The sequence below is a fragment of the Xenopus tropicalis genome, chromosome 3 (genome assembly GCF_000004195.4).
Source record: "Xenopus tropicalis strain Nigerian chromosome 3, UCB_Xtro_10.0, whole genome shotgun sequence".
In the NCBI taxonomy this organism is placed as follows: Eukaryota; Metazoa; Chordata; class Amphibia; order Anura; family Pipidae; genus Xenopus; species Xenopus tropicalis.
The window spans coordinates 49,736,315-49,757,643 of record NC_030679.2 but is presented as its reverse complement, the minus strand read 5'-3'; the positions used below and the strand labels follow the sequence as shown (position 1 = coordinate 49,757,643).

Here is a 21,329-nt window from a genome sequence, read left to right as displayed (position 1 = left end):
GTTCTATTTATTCCTGTGAGATTTTTAAAACCATAAATACCAGCATCAATACTAACTGTAGATTTTAGCATTACAATAGCCTTGGATACTATGCTTGTTCAAGAACTCATCCAGGCCCCTCTTAAAGACATTAACAGAATCTGCCATTACCCCATCACTAGGAAGGGCATTCCACAACCTCACTGCCCTCACCGTGAAAAACCACATCCCTCTAATCTAAAGGGGTGGCCTCTGGTGCAAAGAGGACACAATGGGTGCTTTAGTGGCAGACATAATTGCATGTATTGGTGCAATTAGCTTTGAGTACAGCACTTGCATCGATAAGTGGAAGTGTAATTTTGTACTCTGCGCTACACCATCTTACACAGCCATATTACTTTTACTTCCCAGTATACTAAAATTTTATTCTTAACTTATTTCAACTGTACATGTATTTGTATTTATTGTTATACTTTGTATTTATCTATTAATATTTTAATAACCCCGTTTCTATTAATCTGTTCTACTGTACAGCGATGAGTACGTAAGTAGCGCTTTATAAATAAAGATATACATGCATACATGTCTACGCAAGATATGACTGGAAAATAAAGGTAAAATGGCAGAGCCTGTGGGAGACTTTTTGGGCCTCTGTGTATATGAAATGCCAGGGTCTACTGGCTCCTAGTCCAGTCCTGGTGAGAACTAGCAGTGAAAGGAATATAAACAGACAAACTGGTTTAAATTGCAATTGAATTTACAAATTTACAATAATAATTTATTGATTAAAAATATTTAATCAATATATTTTTAAAGTTGCTTACAATTAAAATGATCTTTCACTCTACAAAAAACTGTTTTTGGGAGAAGGACCACATTTATTCTAAACTAGGTATTAGGCCATAAAACTAAAACCCCCAACTTTGCTCCCCACACGACAAAGGTTACAGAACACTATTTCTGTTTAACAGTATATATTTATTAAGCTATTCAATTGTATCTCAAAAACAATGTTTCTATTTTTGTGTTTTTATTACACCCACCAAATCCAGTATCATTTTTATATTACTCTCTAAGCACCCCAGTTATTACCAGTACATGAAGCCCGACAGACTGACAATTTTGATGGTAAATTGCAAACAGTAGGAGCAAGCTGGTTTAACACTGACCCTAAGTGACAACTGAAGGCAGCCTGTTCTCTGTTGACTAATACTGATGTGATTTCCATATATAAAAGAAGAGTTTTAAAAGTTATCGCTGAACACCCAAGTTGTAACCACATTTACAGTGGGGTCAAAAACGCAATAGCCTATTATTTAGCAATTTGTACGTCAAGCAGAAAAACACAATTATTTGTAAAATTGTAAGTGATGGAGATAATAATGGCTACATTTACGTCTAATTAATTTATAGCTTGGATAGTAAAAAGTCTCGCCATTTCTACAATTCCCCCATGATTTGGAGGCCTGAGGGATTCCATGAATGAAGCATCTGTGGAGTGTTTCTTTAACTTCCTAAATCAAGTGCACTGAAGTGCCTGTGTTTCTGTCACAGAATGAAATATATGTGTGCTATGTCTGAGTGCTGTGTGTCTGTCTCCAAAGGAGCTGTTGTTACATAATTATCACAATGTCCTCTGTTTATAAAATAGGGCAGAAGTGAAAAGTTTAACTTGGATTTTTTTTTAAATGTGGTCTTTGTTTAACAACTGTGTCTAACCAGAAATATAGCATCCTGAGGAGACGTGTGCAAATATGGGCCTGTTAAATGATTTACAACATGCTTTAGTTGCCCTTAAACATTTTTAGGGTAACACTGATGCATCTGCAAGTATAGCTTATATGTTTTATGCTTCCTGCCCTTCTGTATGCTTAAACATGTTCATCCTGCTGCTGATAGCTCCACAAAAGCCCTCTTCTCTTTTGCTACCAGTAACCTCCCTATTTCTGTACTCTGCAAGTTCCTGCCTAACTTGTTTTGGATTTCACCTATCCAAAACCTGATTCACTTTAATAACAGAATAAAGACATCCATATAAAGACCAGAAAAGAATAAAAGATATTTACGGTTTTTGGGATCTGTTCTCTGCTATCCAGAGAGCTTGAAATTATAGGAAGGCCATCTCCCACAGACTCTAATAATTTCATTTTTTTTAAAAATGATCTCCTTTTTCACTGTAATAATAAAACAGCACCTTGTCCTTGATCCTAAGATATAATTAATCCTTATTCGAGGCAATATAATTAATATTAATGTACATGATTTTTTACTAGACTAAGGGGCTGATTTACTAACCCACGAATCCGACCCGAATTGGAAAAGTTCCGACTTGAAAACGAATATTTTGCGACTTTTTCGTATGTTTTGCGATTTTTTCGGATTCTGTACGAATTTTTCGGATCCAATACGATTTTTGCGTAAAAACGCGAGTTTTTCGTATCCATTACGAAAGTTGCGTAAAAAGTTGCGCATTTTGCGTAGCGTTAAAACTTACGCGAAAAGTTGCGCATTTTTCGCGTAAGTTTTAACGCTACGCAAAATGCGCAACTTTTTACGCAACTTTCGTAATGGATAGGAAAACTCGCGTTTTTACGCAAAAATCGTATTGGATCCGAAAAATTCGTAAAGAATCCGAAAAAATCGCAAAGTACCGATCATTACGAAAAAAACGCAATCGGACTCCATTCGGCCCGTTCGTGGGTAAGTAAATCAGCCCCTTAAGGTATGGAGATCCAAATTAAAGATCCCCTATCTGTAAAAAAAAATGCCAGGTCCCAAGCATTCTTGTTAACAGGACCCATACCTGTATTTATGAGCTATATACACTACATACAGGGACTGGATAAAATGTAATTTTGGACCACTGCTTCCTAAAGACTATGATGTCCATTTTGGTGTTTTACTTGATATACTGTATTTACATTCACAAGCACCTAAGAATAAATTTTCTCTGATATGTATTGATTGTGCAAGGGTCAGTAGGACTAACAGCCCCCTGTTTCCTTCTTTGTTATGTCTTTTGTACCATTAAGTCAATTAACAATGCCTGTACTTTAATTCTCTGTACTGGTTATGAGCAAACTTGTGTCCCTGCTACAGAAATACTTTTACAACTTCATTGTTATTAACTTGCCTATGGTGACATTTTCATATGGTTCCCTTAGGCAACATTAGGGGGTAGTTTTGAATGTTTGGAGGGCAGAAAAATGCATTGTACAAAATGTCTCTGTACACTATGGTGTAAACATGCAAACATAGCCAGTAACTGCTTTATAGAAGCAAGGTATAAACAGCATAATGATAACTACCCATTAATCTCTAATATTTAAGACATAGTGCAAGCACCTACCCGTGTGCATGAATAACTGCTTGATCAATAAATAAAGCTAGCAAGCATGTTCGTCTCCATATGTGCAACATTCTTGGAGCATCTCTACAATGGATTATTTTGTTTTGATCTGGAATGGCTTTTGTATGTGTGTTAAAAGGTGAAACTAATACCCCAGAGACATCATTTTATGATTATAATTAGACAGAAAAGATTACTATGGTTTCTCCAAAAAGGATTGTAAGGGTTTGAGCCATGATGTGAGTGGACTTTGACACCTCGGAAGGATTTTAGGCTGCTAAGAAGATATTGTAAATGTATATTAAACTCCTTAAATAAGAGGATCTACTTAAAGTCAGATAAGCTGTAAACTTTTCACTTTTATCATTAGAAGAGCTTCCCGTGCACGTGTCTTGAAAATTGGTTTGACTGAGACATCTGCTGGCTCAATAAAGTGAATCCTATCTCTTTAAAATATAATGGCCAGATTAAGAATAGAGATCAGTGTCTCCAGAGACCTGCCTTTTCTAATAAGAAAAGTAGTTTTAAGATTTGTCTTGACAGTTTCTAACTTTATGCCAAATTAATGTGATAAATTGGCTGTTTTTCTAGACCGTAGTCAGTGGTTACTTACCATGACATAAACACTGGAGCACAGGAAATAGACCAGTAGAGTCTATTGGATGGCTCTACTATTGTCTGACTAGAAGCAAACACACTAATGTGTCTTCCTAAATATAATCAAATTAACAGAGGACAGGAGGAAGTTCAGGCTGAATAGGATATTTGTTGATTGCAGACATTTTCAGTTCTCTTAACATTAGCTCTTCTTCCTCCAGTGTGGCAGAATGTCTATATTGTGTGATGTGCTCTGAGAGGGTTTTGAGATCTGGCGTCACTTCCAAACCACTTATGGACTTAAGTTAAATTTAGGCAAATGGAAGCCAGAAGTATTAGGCTGCTACTTCATGTTTAATTAAGTGATGTCTTTAAATTGGTAAAACGAGAAAGATTGGAATATAGGATGCAGGAACACTTCTGTTATTTATGTATTCATGTTTTATTTGACTGGTTAGCATTATTTGTATGTTAGTTAACAAAGAATACGGAAAAAAGAAAAATGGAAGAAAAAAAATGGCTATAAAAAAACTATATTTTTATTATTACTATTACGGGTTAGAGGATGGGAGGGGGATACATAAATGCCCCACCATCAACCCCCTATGAATACAGCACTATAAATCACTTTAAAAAGGACTCCGAAGAATGCACTAAATCAACTTCCAGATTAAACCGGAAGTCTACCCCATCGCCGTATCGCCTTTTGAGCTTGGCCCAGTAAGTCAGTGGCAATGTAATTTATTAAAAAACTATTTACAATATTGCAATTTTTTAATGTTACATAGCTTAATAAAAGTATTTAGAATTGATATGAAAATTTTGTGTTACTGTTCCTTTAAGGATGACAACTAGACATCAGACGTTAATAAACACAGTGATGTAACTGCCATACAGCAGGGGGGAGGTGGGGATATGGGCAGTGGAGTCTGCTGTATGGTAGTCCCCCATGAAAAAAAAGTTAAATTTGCTCCCCACTGCAAGTAAGATAGCAGCGGGTAAATGGACGAGTGCCTGGCAGGGTGTGGGGCACAAGCTGGGAGGGTTGCCATATGTACATGGTGATGGTGTGCACTGGGGCCACCTGAAGATTCTTTTTTAAGAGGCCTAGACCAATTATATATATATATACTGTATTTATATTTTCAAATCTTCAACTACTTTTTATAACCATTTATTTGGTATAACCATCTACAATCTAACATGAAATATGTAATTTCAATTAAACGCATGGTTCCCACTTATTGTACAGTGCTGCGGAATATGTTGGCGCTTTATAAAAATTTTTTAATAATAATAATAATAATGGTTTCATAATTTTGCATCATATTGTTTTAAGCTAAGCACAGACAGGTAGTTGGACAATGAGACATTTTTCTCAAACTGGTTGACATCTGCTGTGGATTAGAATATTTGCTTGACATTGAGCATATTCAGGTTGAACAAGTAAATTTATTGAGCAAATGATCACATTGGTGATCAGTCACTGAATGGATATATGGCTATTGATCAGTTTGTTTTGGTAACCTGTGAAGGACCAGCAGTTGGCCTTTACTGGCAGAACAAATTGGGCAAATTGACCAGTGACACAACTCTGGGTGGACTTCAAGTGTATGCCAGCCTTTTTCCAGGTTCATTTGGTTTATTAAGTCTCTATGTTTATAGTAAAATAACATTAAACACAGAGCAAAGTTAATAGAATAAACTTCCTGAATTCACTGAAGAATATGGTTGACTCACACTGATATAAAATAATGGGCTGCTATGCATGCCTCTCTATATCTTGTAATGATCTGTTATTACAGCATAGTTTTCTGTAACCTGGAAAAGGCGTATTAGTCACGGTTCTCCAAAGAGCAGACATCTGTCTGTACTGCCCACCTGCCCTGTCAGTGATTTCTATTATCAACTAAGGATGCTCTCCACAGGAGGTAGGTAGGGAATGCTCCCTGACAGGCGGCTTATCCATATGGGGTCAGTTGGAATCACAGAAATGCACAGCATCTCCTTACATTTAGAGAACTAATATTGGAAATCCAATCCTGTTGATGCTGTGCAGTGAAGAATACAATAAAGAGATGAATATTAACTGGGACATTCCTGCAATTTCTTTTCCAATTCCCCACTATGCATGAAAAGATGTGTCTTACAACTCTGTAACATTGAAGTGATATAAAATGTAGTGACAAATTGTGGATTTTTAAAAAATAATCTAAGTTGTGTATGGCTTTTCCTGCTAAGCAAAACTGGGGTTCTCCCAAGTGCAGATACAAAGATATTACTGCTTATTAAATCACACTTCTATCATTATATAATTTTCTGGTAAAAGAATTTTGGCAAACTTACAATATAGATTTTACATGGTGTTTGCCACCCCAGAGCAAACATGGGGTGGTAAACATGCTTTAGTCAATATTGTGGAAACTTACATTCTTGTAAAATAATTGTCACATCAAACATGGAAAATATTTGCATGGCCTTTAATATATCTGATCGTGCATTTGGCAGAGGAAGCAGTATTGAAAAATACAAATGCACATCTACTCTAAATTGTGTAATTGTGTGAAATTGCAGTAGAGGGCATTTCCGTGTGATTGCTTAATTCAAATATTTTAGTGCCAAATATTCACACTGACTTCTATACATTTTCAGACGTTCTGTTGCCAGTGCTGACAGTGGCGTAACTATAGAGGAAGCAGACCCTTTAGTGGTTGGGGGGGGGGGGGGGGGCGTTGGCTGTTAATAATGATGTAGGATTACATGTGTACTGTACATCGCATGTGATACATAGGAGCATTAAAAAGCTATTTTAATTATTATAACTATTCCTGCCAGGGCCAAAATTATGGGTAGGTAGAAGAGACACATGTCTAGGGTTCAGCAGATTGGGTGCTGGAACTTATATCTTTCTTGATCTCTATTGGGGGAAGCAGGGTGATTAATAGCTTCCCAGGTTGCCACACATTTCATCAGTGATCAGTGGAACGACTCAGCCATGTTCCCCCGTCATTGCCTAGCGTGCCCCTTACCTTTAGCCCGGCAGTGATTGCTGCAATGTTAAAATTTTAGTCTGGATTTACTGTAACAATGCCAGTCACTACCAGTGTCGTCATTAATCATTAAGAGGATCTTTAAACATCAATGAATAAAACCAGAATCCATGCAAATGTCTTTTCTTACTAAGAGTAAAAATTGTAATAATTAGTAATTGTAATTAGAGAAAATTTAAGGCTCCAAAGGTTTCCAAAGGCTTTGGAAGTTTGTTTGGTATTACAGTAAGGGCCACAAAACCCTCAGTATATGCAGCAGAATTTATCTGATTTATGATATCTCTCATTACAGGAAGGAAAGAAACAGAATATGTCTATGCTATGAACAGTGCTATTTATGTCCCCATTCAGCTGGTCATTCAGTCACAGTCCACCCCAGAGGTCTTGCTACTGCTAGGCAAAAGTATAGTGACCCAAAAAATATAATTTAGCTAAAAACTTAGATCCTTCTATCATATTTTGATTTCTAACATAATATGTTAAGGCGCAGAAACAAAATGAACTCCATCTCACCAGCATCCTTCCTTTTGTTTCTGGAAAGTTCATGCACGGTTGCTCCAATGTCATTCCTTAGGCAACTAATAATGTCATCCAAAGCATGGGTGCTCTTGTCATCCAAATTAATAAAAAATTGGTATTCATCCTTATTGAGACGAGAAGGCCTGGACTCTATGTGAGTCAAGCTGATATCTTTTTCCTGCAATTAGATACAGATAAATGTGTTTATTGTATTTCTCACCTGTACTTATATAATTTTTATTTAAAATACATCTGCTCCATCTAGTGGCAATAGGGCTATCAAGCACATTTTCCAGATCAGCAGGAAACACAGAAATACATTCTGTTGAACATCTTCACACAAGGAAGCTAATGCTGAAAACATGAATTAAAGGTATAAACAATGATTATTGTATAGTCAGTGCATCACCCTTTACTTAATTATTTAATATTATTTTGCATTGGGTGAGAGTTAGATCATTGGCATTAATCACTGATTATTATTGAAGGAAAGTGCAGACAAACCTTCACATAAAATGTCTCCTGTTAAATTAATTTAGACACATAAGGGGTCAATTACAAATCAAAAGGCAGTAAAAAAGTGCCAAAAGGGAGCAATCTGCATATTTTTTCACTCTGCACACTGCCCGTGCACTTTGTGCTTTACTGTAGGTCTGTAAACCACTGTACACCACTGACTGCATTAGTTAGCATTGCATTGGTAAGGCTGGAGGGGTGAAGGCAAAAAGGTATCCCCACCCACCTCCTACCCATCCCCTAAATTGTGCATCATTTAGACACACAAGTAAAGGGGTGACAGAGGTCCCAAGCTGCAATGGGGCCGGCTAAAAACAGGGGCCGACCTGCACCCCCTTATGCTGCATTCTACACCTATTGCTACCTTCAGTCTGGTGGTAATTTCAGGGTTCTTATTGTGGGCTGCATCAATACATGCATCAAACTTGCACTTAAAAAATCATGTGTAGATGTAATTTTGATGCTGACCAGGGGAAGCGATGCCATTCTAACAATTGTCAGTGCAACTGCTTTTAGTTCGCATCAAAACACAAAAGTTTGACTAATCAGGCACAATTGCATCAGACACAACTCTCTTATTGCTGCAATTACAGGGGGTTATGGGGAAAACTTCTGCAATCTGGATTAAAAACATGACAGATTGCACTTTGCAGATGGAAATAACTCCTGATATCTTTCCATTCAGTAAATGCTGTGATCATTATTCTTGTATCATACTCTTGATATTCATACTCCGTGTGACAGCTACTCGACTGGCTATTGCAGTGTGTTTGCGACAAACTTTCAGGAATTATTGTTTTGTTAGCCGTTGATTTTGGGGGTGGGGAATGTGCAAAAGAATTTTGTTTTTTTACTCTTTTCAAAGAAGTAAAATTAAAGAAAACAAGTAAAACAGACAAAAGGGGTGGATGTTCATTCTAGAATCCTATAGGTTCATGATGGAACCCACGTCTGGCTGACAGGCTTAAACTCTCTGTTATTCATAGGAACTTGCAGCACCACCCCCTTATATGTTGCTTAAGCCCTGGATGGAGTTCAAGACCATCTGAAATGTATTATCAAGATGGGACTCTATCCTCCCTCTCTAAGTGCCATCTGAGCAAAGTGTAACAATCTGGAAATGTTCCACAGGTGCAACAAAATATTCACAAATATGCCCTCAAAACAAGTAAAAACAGATTATTTTAGGTAATGTGTTTGTTAATTTACAATCAAAGTTTAAAGCTTCCCACAGACAATTCTAAACAATATTAAAGCGTTATGCACATAAACAATGACATGTTTATTAGCCTAGTCTTTAACTGCATGGTGTAAATAAGCCTTCAGGGCAGGGAATTTCATATAAAAGTTATGAACAGAAAGACAGCATTGAAGTTTTTTACATTTCTCTACTAATAGCCCTATAAATACCCTAAAAAACTATATCATCTTCTCATGTATACCCTTATATAACCCTTTTCCTTAAATATTCAACCAGAAATTCTGCTCTTTCGGATGAGAGGTACTGAAGACATTTATAAATACCTAGCCTGTAAACTCAGTATGGAGACTCATGGATGTACCAACTATCGTCTAATTGCATGATGGAACAACGCTGGGGATTCTGATCAAGGACTGTGTAGCTTTTGATACATGTCGTCTGCTTAGCACACTTACTTGAGAAAGGATGGGCAACGGCAAATACCCTAAATAGTTGTGCTCTGCCTCTTTGGTGTCTATTATCATTTAAAAGGAGAACTAAACCCTTAAAATGAAAATGGCTAGAATGCCATATCCTATATACTGAACTTTGTGCACCAGCCTAGAGGTTCAGCACCTCTATAGTAGTAACGATCCTGGCCTTCAAACTTGTCACAGGAACTCCCCATTTTGGATTTTGTTTGGAAGTGTCAGTGACACTCACATGCTCAGTGAGCTCTGAGCAGCTGTTGAGAAGTTAAGCTTAGGGCCTGTCATATAAGCTGATTTTACAGGGCTGATTATTAAATTCTGATGCTAATTGCACTTGTTTCAGAGCTACCATGTTATGTGAATCCAAATGAATTACTAATCAGCATTTTACAGTTACATTTATATTCAATATATATAGTATAGAGCAGGGGCCCCCAACCTTTCTTACTCATGAGCCACAATCAAATGTAAAAAGACTTGGAGAGCAACACAAGCACCATAAATGTTCATGGAGGTGCCAAATAAGGGCTGGGATTGGCTATTAGGCAGCCTCTATGCACACTATCAGCTTACAGGGGGCTTTATTTGGTAGGACAATCTTGTTTTTATTCAACCAAAACTTGCCCGTAAGTCACCCCACTGGTTGGGGATCACTGGTATAGAGCATTTTGTGCATCAGTGACAGCAGCACAGAGCATGTGCAGTGAATCAGTAGAAAGAAGATGGGGAGCTACTGGGGCATCTTTGAAGGCACATATCTTCCCTGCTAAAGGGCTGTGGTTGCTCTGGAGCTGGTACAGAAGCCCATTAAATAATGTACAACATTTTTGCCCTATTCTTTAGCTAAGTCTCCTGTGAATATTTAAACTTCAGCTATGTGGTAGTCAAAGTATACATTAAAGTATTTAACATGTATTTATAAATTACAAACATATTCCCAGTGCTGTATTTACCATATAGGCCCCCGAGGGCCCATGCCTACGGTGGCAGCCCATGGGTGCTGGCTGATCACTGGAAAAAGGAAATGGGCTGAGGTCTGGTGCCTAGGGCAGCACTGGCCCTAAATACAGCCATGCATATTAATTGCATTTAGTGAAATATAGTGTATACTAAGTGCATACTGGGCTAGGTGAAAACAGCTTCTCTGAATTAATGCATTTTAAGAAATCCTTTAAAGGCAGATTTTTAACAAGTTGAATGCAATGTATGTGGGAATTGCAGAGAAGGTGTGCAGCCTATGGATGCTATGGAGGTTATGGAGCCTATGGATTGAATATGTGTATGTGAAGACATAATAGGGGTAATTTACTTACTGCAGTGCGAGTAACGTGTGGGTGAAGACACATGGAGCTACTAGTAGCAGCTACTTTTTCACGGCTACTAAATGCCAAAAAATACCCTGCCATAGACAATATTGAGAATGGTCTATGCTAAAACACATGTTGAGACTGTTATCAGTAAATGATCAGCATTGTCTATTTTAGTAGCCACTATGGGCTCTGGCACACGGGGGAGATTAGTCGCCCGCGATAAAACTCCCTGTTCGCGGGCGACTAATCTCCCCGAGTTGCCTACCCCTGCCATCCCACCGGCGAACATGGAAGTCGCCGGTGGGATGGCAGACGCGGCGGGGCGATTTCCGGAAATCGACGAAAAAGATTCGCGAGTCTTTTTCGGCGATTTGCGCAAAATCGCGCCGGCGCGTCTGCCATCCCGCCGGCGACTTACATGTTCGCCGGTGGGATGGCAGGGGTAGGCAACTCGGGGAGATTAGTCGCCCGCGAACAGGGAGTTTTATCGCGGGCGACTAATCTCCCCCGTGTGCCAGAGCCCTATAAGTAGCTGCTAATAGTATCTCTGTGTGTCTTCACCCTAAAGAAAAACACTATTCAGAAGTGCAAGGAGCACATGTTGATGAAAGCACCTTTAATGACAGGGATTTTCTCTTGCAACTGACCGTGGCAAAGTGCAACTGCAATACATTAAGCAAATGACCCCTAATGATTGAGTAGATAAGTCATGACCCCTAGTGAGTGAGTAGATTAGTCAAAGAGCAAAATAATTGCTTTAGTGAATACTTGGAGACTTGTGAACGGCTTTGAATGTCATCATCATAAGTTTACATTTTATCCTGATAGCTAGAAGTCTGTACTGATTTGAAAAGTAATCGGCGTGCTCCTGTAATTCAAAGACTATATATTTTGTGTCTTACATATTTTATACACTCACAAGTCCAAGAGTGACACCCTTTGGATCTCAGTACATCACTAACTCTTACTGCAGCCATATATTGTAGATGGTACTCTAACTGGCAGCTGGCTACTATCTCTTGGAGTTCCTAGGCAGGGCATCTGAAGTTTCTGTATGGCAGCTCAAATGGATACCTTATTCTTATTGTGCCTAGCACATTTTGCTATCCGGTTCAAAATGTTGCTGGTGCTATTGTGCTGGAATTCCAGTAACAAATGTTGCATGGTGGGTTGAAGAAAGGTTCTTATTTTTAGCACTTTGAACTCCTTTAGTAAATGAGCCCTATTATTACATGACACTGGTATTTGAATAATACACTGAATTATGGCATGTGGGTGGCGGGGTTTAAGGAAGGTGCTCTAATTATCCTATACTCACACATGCTGCAGAGTTTGTATTTACCTTCCATGGGCTTAGAGGAAAGTTGTTAATCTTTAGCTTGCACACGTTTGTGCGTGCACTCTCACTAATGATTACAAGTCAGGTATCAGCGCCAAGGCAACATTGGGGGTTAAATACATGTACATTGCAGTAAACATCATTGTTAAACTTAATTACTCTGATAATTAACTTTCTTTCTCTTGTTGATGTGACATTAACTGCACTAATTATAAAAAGAAACAAGGACAGAATAAAAGACTGGAAAAAACTTTAACTTTTTTTTGTTTCTGGGAGGAATAGAGGGGCTGAACTGATTTCAACATGCCAGAATTGCATACCCTTCCATGCATACTCAGACTCCAGTACTCTTTGTTTCTATCAAAGAGACAATCTCAGGATGTTTTCGCTTTACAGTAAAGGTGGCCATACATGGGCCGGTTGTAGCTGCCGATATCGGCCCCTTGTAGGGGCAACAACGACTGGCCTGCCCGACCGATATCTGGCCTGAAATCGGCCAGATATCGATCAGGCAGGTTAAAAAATTCAGTTGGATCGGGGACCGCATCAGCTCGTTGATGCAGTCCCTGAACCGACTGTGCCCATTACAGTCGTTATAATTTGATTTGGGCCAAACAACCGAATTAGCCTAAATTCCCCCGGATATCAGGAGAAGATCCGCTCACTTGGCGACCTCGCCAGGCGAGCGGATCTTTACGTGTATGGCCACCTTTAATGTTCAACAATAACCGGGAGCTGCTGCCATGAGGCCAGTTGTGAAACTTGCCTCAGTCAGCCCCCTGCAAGTTGTCAGGGGAGGTGAAAAGCCACTTTTTAATTGGAAATTTGTCTCAGTCTTACCTAAACTGCTTGTTCAGTCATCCCCATCTATGAACTGAACAAAAGAGGTTCTGTTACAGGCTATACTATACAGGATTTACAAACCACAACATTTAGACAGTGCTGTGACATGTGCCATCAAGGCAAATATTCATTTCAAGCAGATATGTTACCTATCTCAGTGAAACATCTATTAATATAGAGGTTTAAGGTGACCATACACTGGCAGATTTAAGCTGCCTGCATCCTTAATACTGATTTGGAAGCTTACCTGCCCGCGTATGGGGACTCCTGATGGGCCTACTGGACCGAAATCTGCCCTAAAAATGGCCAGATGTCGATTGGGCAGGTTTGATTTTTCAGTCAGATCAGGGACCACATTGGCTCATAGATGCGGTTCTTGCTCCAATGGGTCCTATTCCCGTCACTGTAATTTGATTGTTTGGGTCAAAGGCCAAACAATCAGATTACTCCAATATCGCTCACCTTAGGTGGGCAAATCGGTGGAAACATTTGCTTTTTTGGTGACCTTGCAGATCTAATAATGTATGGTCACCTTTACACCTTATAGTAGTGTTATCAAATCCCATTAAAAAATACTCAAAACTTGGGGACAATTGATATATTATGTAGCATGTCTTCCCCACCCTACCCTATGCTATTCATGCAAGTGGGCATTAATGCAAGGCAGGGGTGCAAAATGCAAAAAACATGGTGACTTCAGGTAGCAAATTACACATCTGGTCTTTGCTGCACATTTTATCCAGTGTAATAGTTAATCATTCTGTAGAATATATGCAATATTTAATATTCTTTCTCAGTCTCAAGATTTCACTGTTTTCAGCAGGCCCCTCTTAACCTTTTGCATTGTTTATTGGCTACTTTGTATGTAAATCTGTATGTTCAACGTATATATCCATTTAATGTACAACACTGCAAAATATGTTGGTGCCTCATTAATAATTACAATAATTCACGGTATGGTATTCTTTTAACTGTCATGGCACTGTATGTGATACCTTTGGCATCCCATGCAATATTACAAGATATCAGTCTACTAAATCTTATAAGGTATACTACAAAAGGATCATTCTGTTACATACAAATACACATACAATCGTCCCGGGCCCGGGCATTTTTAACTTTAACCGGCCGTGCTAGAGTTTCCTTAGCTTGGGCCCCCTTTGTCCGGGCCCTTATCTGGCCTGCTCCCTATCTATCTGGCATACTCCACTATGTCCTGCGGCTTCCCGCTACTTCTGTGCTTTTATAAGGTTGTGCCCGTGCGTACGTCACACGCACGAGACGCAACCTTATAAAAGCGCAGAAGTAGCGGGGAGCCGCGGCACATAGCGGAGGACACCACTGGAGTGGAAGGAAGTAGGAGGCCGCTGGGGGGAGGGAAGGGGGAGCTGGAGGACGCTTTGGGGCCCTGAAGGACGCTTGCGGGGGGCCCTGGGGAAGCAGGAGGATGCTTGGGGGGGCCTTGGGGAAAGCAGGGGGATGCTGGGGGAGAGCTGGAGGATGCTTGGGGGGGCCCTGTAGGAAACAGCAGGATGCTGGGGGTGGGCCTGGGGGGAGCTGGAGGATGCTTGGGGAGGGCCCTAGAGGAAGCAGCAGGATGCTGGGGGGGCAAGAGGATGCTTGGGGGGGCTGGGGGGAGCCGGAGGATGATGGGGGTTCCCTGGGGGAAGCAGGAGGATGCTGGGGGGGGCCCTGGAGGAAGCAGCAGGATGCTGGGGGGGAGCAGGAGGATGCTTGGAGGGGCCTGGGGGGAGCCAGAGGATGCTTGGGTGGCCCGGAAAGAAACAGAAGGATGCTGGGGGGGGGGAGCTGAAGGATGCGGAAGGAAGCAGCGGGGAGCGGGCCATAGTATGAGTAATTTGGGGGACGACCACCAATGTTTTAGGGGGCCCTGGGCTGGCTAGAAATGTTTTAGGGGGTACCTGCCCTGGCACCAATGCAAAACATAACCCCTGGCCACCAATGTTTTAGGGGGGCCCTGGCTACCAAAGTCTGTATGTCCTTTGTATTGATGGGAGGGGCCATTGAGGGTGTGGGGGTTGTGAGGGGCCCCGTGATTTCTGATGGCGGCCCTGCACATATTCAAGATCTTATTAGAACTGGTGACCACATCATTATCCCTGGAACCTCAAATAGAAATAGAAAAGTTTGCCCAGAAACCATTTTTTAGAAACAAATACATATATAGGGATTGAATGTGAGGGCAGATACTATAAATGTGTGTGACCTCGCCAGGCTAGTACTTGATTATATTATTTCTTTCTCCCTTTGGCTTTCATGATCCCTTGAATTGAAGAATGAAAAATGTATTGCAGAAAACATGACTTTCATGTTTGAATACCAGAACCCAACAAAAGAACCCACCCTGGGGATTCAACATTATAATAGGAAATGCTTGGACTCTCAAAGGACCCTGATCCCCACGCCTGTGTATAGTAACCTTCATTTTTCAGGATGAGTAGAAATTAGCCTGGGTATGTGGTTAGGGTCAGCCTATTCCATAGATACATGCTTATGTATAGTTAAAACATAGAACCTTACAGTGGCAGAAGAACACCACATACCAAATATCACAATATGGGCCAGACAGCGGCATACAAGTTAGTTAGCATTTACTTCAGCAAGCAGCTAGAGCTGTTAAACTGCAGCTTCTGTAAATTAAATAGACTGAAATCACTTGTTGCATGTATTCATTCATACCTCAAATATGCGCAGGACTTTGGCTAAAGCTCCAACTTCTTCTTTAAGAGAAAAAATCAAAGAAATTCTGTTGTCTTCTTGGTTGTTTTCTATGCCGTTTACCTCCTGAAAATAATAACAATTATTTAATAAAAATGCCATCATTTATGAACTTGCTTTTGCGTTATTACATTTTCCAACCAGAAGAAAGATTGTAAGGTAAAGGAAAAGTACAGGTATGAGATCAGTTATCTGGAGACCTGTTATCCAGAAACTCTGAATTACGGGAAGGCCATCTCCCATAAATTCCATTTTAATCAAAATTTTTAGGAATTATTTCCTGTTTCTCTGTAATAAAAAAACAGCACCTTGTATTTGATCTCAACTAAGATATGATTAATCCTTATTGAAGGCAAAACAATCCTATTGGGTTTATATGATGTCCAAATTATTTTTTAGCAGACTTAATGTATACTGCATGTTACTGAAAGACCCCTTAAGAAGACTAGTAATTGGGTTTTTTCAGTGCTAGTGCACTACAATAGAAAACCTTCAACCTACCTAAGTGTAGGTTACTCACTCCAGTTGAATATTCTTCTGTGGCAGCCGTAGCAAAACAATCTTATGTTGTTACCAGTAAAATCTGCTGCTTCCAAATGTAATATAATGTTTGTTGAGGACAAATCCTAGCTACAGATAATATACACATTTTGCCTTGCAAACAATTCTTTTGTTACAACCAATACAAATCTCTGGTATAAAAAGAACTCTTAAGACTGATAGCTGTAGCTCAGAACTACTAGAGGGCTGTGATTTTCACACTGGTGTCTCTTCATAGTTCTTTCATAGGTCACACAAACAAGACTGGTTGTTGCTAGCAGACACACATCAAAGTGGTTGTTGTTAGCAGACACACATCAAAGGGACTGAAACGGTAGTGGATGCAGAGGTTACACAACCTTGACCCAAAAGCTCATTGTTCAGCTGGTTTTAATAATTAACTTGCATTTCTGCTGCAAAATTGACAGATGAAACTGCTAAAGAGGCCAATTTAGGAAAGTATTTGTGGTTTGTGGATAAAACCAAAATATGCGCAGGGAAATGGATCACATTAAACATAGTGAATGCCAAGTACCATTAAATGCATACCGTTAGAGCTACTTTACTGGGTTCAAATTCAATAGTAAAAGTTCCACTCCAAATGAATCTTTTATACAGAAGCTTTAAAGCAGTGGTAAATATCAGTGCAATATGTCTAAACCATTTACATAAAATAAAAAATATTGACACAAATGTGGCCTTTAATTAAAATGAATACATATATTATGGTTGCCATTGTTACTGCTTGGCAAAACTTTATCAGCACTTGAAGATTTAACAGAAAAGATGTACAGGTATTGGATCCCTTATCTGGAAACACGTTGTTCAGAAAGCTCCGAATTACGTAAAGGCCATCTCCCATAGACTCCATTTTAATAAAATAATTCAGAATTTTAAAACTGATTTCCTTTTTCTCTGTAGTAATAAAACAGTACCTTGTAATTGATCCCAACAAATATATAAATAATACTTATTGGATGCAAAACAATCCCATTGGGTTTAATTAATGTTTTATTGATTTTTTAGTAGACTTAAGGTATGGAGAGCCAAATTACGGAAAGACCCCTTATCCGCAATGCCCTTGGTAGCATTCTGGATAACAGGTCCCATACCTGTATTTTCATAATGAAATAATGAATAACTACAGCATGGGATAATCCTTTCTTTCAGCAAGCTGGGCAGCGCTGAGTAGCACTCCACAGGACAGAATGATGGTTGATTGCTCAAAGTAAAAACAGTCAGGAAGTTATGAGAAATAGTTAAATACATTGAACTGCTGGGAATCCTTGTAGCTTTGCCAGATTGTTCTACAATAAATCTGCCCTTTAATTAGAAAAGAATCATATGTTCAGCTCAGTGGTAAATATGCGTTATGTAAACATGTACTTTTACTGTCAGTCATTTATGCTTCTTTAGTTTACACAGTACTGTAAGCTGTTCACGTGCTGAGTAGCTATGTTTATGTGCTGTAATATAGAGAGTGACAATAAGATAGCTTGACCATATGCTTCCAGACTGTAAAATAGCTAAATCTGCATTCCCTCCTTATCTTCCATTCCCTTTTCTCTCTATCTACATATGATATATACACAGTATATGTATGTGCCTAACAGATTGGCACAAATACATTTATCAGCCAATCCATTCAAGGCAAACAAAAAGAGACAGCAAGAACTAGTTGCCTAGATTACAAAAAAAGACCTGTGGTGTCTAGATTTATGACATTATATCACAGGTATCCAAGGTTTGTCTATGACCCCTCCAAACCCCAGTAATTGTATTTTTTCCCATCCCTCTGTCTAACCATAAACACATCTGCTATCAATAAAATGGCTGGTGTGTGCAATTAATAATCTCATAAATGCACTGTTTTTGAAGACATTAGCAAGAAAGAAAAAATGGGTAAATTAGTTTCTTAATTATAAAACGTAGCCTGTATTTGCTTATTAAGCAGTTTTCCTTGCACTTCAATGTGTATATGCTGATACGATCCCATGCAAAAATAAGTTCTTCTGTGGAAAAGTTGGTGGGAACATGAAAATGTGAGCATTAAAAAAACAACTGCATTATTAATACTAGTTTCATTCCTTATAGCTGGCACACCAGCAATTCTATTGGTACCCCCAACTTACATAGGTGTGGCCTCCTTTTATTTTGCTGGCTTCCCCGTTCATGTTTGCTTGTAGAATGAGATGTTCCTTCTTTGCAAGGTGAGTAGCTAATGTTCAGCACCTCTGCTGGCTCAGGTTGAAAGTTCCAGCCCCAGTGAATGTATTTAAAGTCTTGTTCATCTCAGATGTCCAGTTAAAAAGCCAGCCCCTTTTAAAGCTCCTGCAATCACTACCTTTCCTGAGGGGGCGCTGCCATCATGTGACTTGGTTCCGCCTCATTCTCTGGCCAACTCCTCCTAAATCATATCTGTCCCAGTCAAGAAGAGATACACATTTTTCTAATAAATACAGCAAGCAGCAGTCTTTCAGGACTCTGGGGCACTTTTCTTTTATGTGCTTGTGCAAACATGTGTTATGCATCAGTATTGCAACATGCCTTACTAATTACTGAATGAAATGAAAGCGTTTTCCTCTAAGAAGAATGTTTATGGCTGGCTAATGTAATAGTACAGCCGTTAATTTCACATTATTGCCTGTAAATCAAACCCTGCAACAAACTATCAGTGGTCAAAAACAAGGAACATTTTGGGGATCATTTGATTCACGGTGCACACAAACAAGCCAAGGCACACATACATGCTAGGCCACATCAGCCAATTAATGGACAGAGTTTCACCTTTTACTCCCACACTTCTTCCTGTTACAGTTAGAGCTGCATTATTTCCTGTCAGGTGATCTCTGAGGGAGCACACAGCCCATCACTAAATGGTGGCTCAAGGGAAAGGATGTAAGGGCAATATTTACTGATAAATATTGATATATGTATTCCAGTTTGATTCTGTAATAGGCCACACAATATAATATAAACTATCTGCTGGTTAAGTATTCCTTTTTCAAGTATAGTTTTCCTTTAAGCATATCTTACTCAAACAACTTCTCAATCCACCCTCAAGTAAGTATTTTATTTCAAGTTGTTCTTTATTAAGGCCAGGGCCTAATAACACCCTGTCTGGTTAAAAGTAAGTTACAGTGTGGGTAAAACAGGTGCAGGCTGGCAAACAAATTCCCTATATCACAGGTCACATATGAGAAACTGTAGAGGTTGCCTTTGGCTACCATAATAGAATATGTGTCTCATCTAACAGTCTCTCATGTGGCATGTCCCACAGAGGATATTCCTATTTCTTGTACAACTAAAAGCAACAACAGTCTATAGTCTTCTGTTTTCCATTTCTAGTATGCTGTAAGTTTTTGTGTATGTGCTGTTCACTTGACTATTGTAACAAATAATATACTTTATGTTGCACAGGTCAAGCTGAGAATAGAAAATGAAAAACTCTAAAACAAATATGGCAGCCAGCTTATGACTACTGGGGGGGGGGGGGGGTTAATTCAGAACACATAGGGAACCAATAGACTGACATTACATATCTGAAGCAAAGCAGTTACATATACACAAATACTTTCCACTGCTCACTGCACTGAGCATTTATCCACTGCCACACTGCACATGCTCCATTAACAAACAATAGGGTACAATGTGGCAAATAAGAAATGTAATTGAGCTAAGGGATGAGTGCTGTGAAGACAGATATACCAAAAAGTCAATGTTGTGTTGCAAGTAAAAAGAACAACTTGCAGATTTCCTTCAGTTATTCAATTGTTGCTCAGCTTTGCAGCCCAACCCTATGCGTAGTAACACATTGGCACTTCCAATGCTTGTTTAACATAGGAACAGTGTAATTACAGAGAATTATATAAAATAATGAAATATTTCTTTTATACTACCTTGCAATACAATTCAGATTGTATAATAGGGGGAGACAATCCTGTGCTAAACTTCGTAGTAATTACAAAATCTGTTAATCATTGGTTGAAATTCCCATGTGGGTTTGCTTACGTGGGATACGGTGATGTTGAGTTAAAAGATAACAAAACACTCAGCTGACATGGCAAAGTGTGGGGGGGAGACTTGATGCTATAGGGAGAGCTGGCGACAAAGCAAATATTTTGTTAACAAGTGAAATGAACTTTCTGCTAGATGGGAAGCATAAGGTTATTCACTTCTCTACAAATCAAACTCTCTAGAACTAATTTAACTTTGGGTAGAAGCAAGCGCCAGTAAGCTAAGGGGTGCAAAAAATGTACCATACACTTGATGCTTGTGACACTTGAGCATTACACCTTGCAGAGAGCAGTGCTTGTGATCGTACAGTAACTACTGCCTTGAACAGCTGTGCCTTCAGTCAGGTCCCCAAAAGGAGTCGCTCCTGGCAGTGATGGGGCAAAAAGGGGGAAGCATCAAATATGCTTCTAAGGCTCATTTACAGACCCACATGCAAATGGAAGCAAAATTGAGCATTAAAGGTATTCAGAAGGCATTGTATCCATAGATACTCCTTTGCAAAGTGCCACAAGCATCAAAGCACCACTTCAACCTGCTAATTTGTGCTTTAATACAAGGGTACAATGAAATTACTGTCTGTCAGCCTGGATGTGCTGGTTATTCAATAATTCTCTTAGTAGGCTTATACAGTAGCTAATACTTGCATCTGTTGTATTGGATGCTAATGCCATTATTAATTCTTGGTACCACAAGCAACACCATTACAAATACAGGTAAAACTGTGTAACGCAACTTGTCTGCAATTTACCGAAATGGATGCTACTTTGTTTTTGTATTGGTGCATCATGCACCATTTAGCTTGTACCCACAAATCATGCACTGGAATTTTGGGATGACAGCCATTTACAGACTGCTGTAAT

At 39.3% G+C, this 21,329-nt stretch overlaps 1 protein-coding gene across 1 annotated transcript in view; it reads right to left on the bottom strand.

Moving 5' to 3' along the window:
- Positions 1-18,654, bottom strand: part of pah (phenylalanine hydroxylase) — a 29,083-nt gene extending 10,429 nt beyond the window's left edge. Inside the window, 3 exon segments of the mRNA NM_001032313.1 lie at positions 7,489-7,672; positions 15,874-15,978; positions 18,585-18,654. Coding sequence (NP_001027484.1) covers positions 7,489-7,672; positions 15,874-15,978; positions 18,585-18,626 — 331 coding nt within the window. The 5' untranslated portion in view covers positions 18,627-18,654.
- Positions 18,655-21,329: the final 2,675 nt, after the last annotated feature.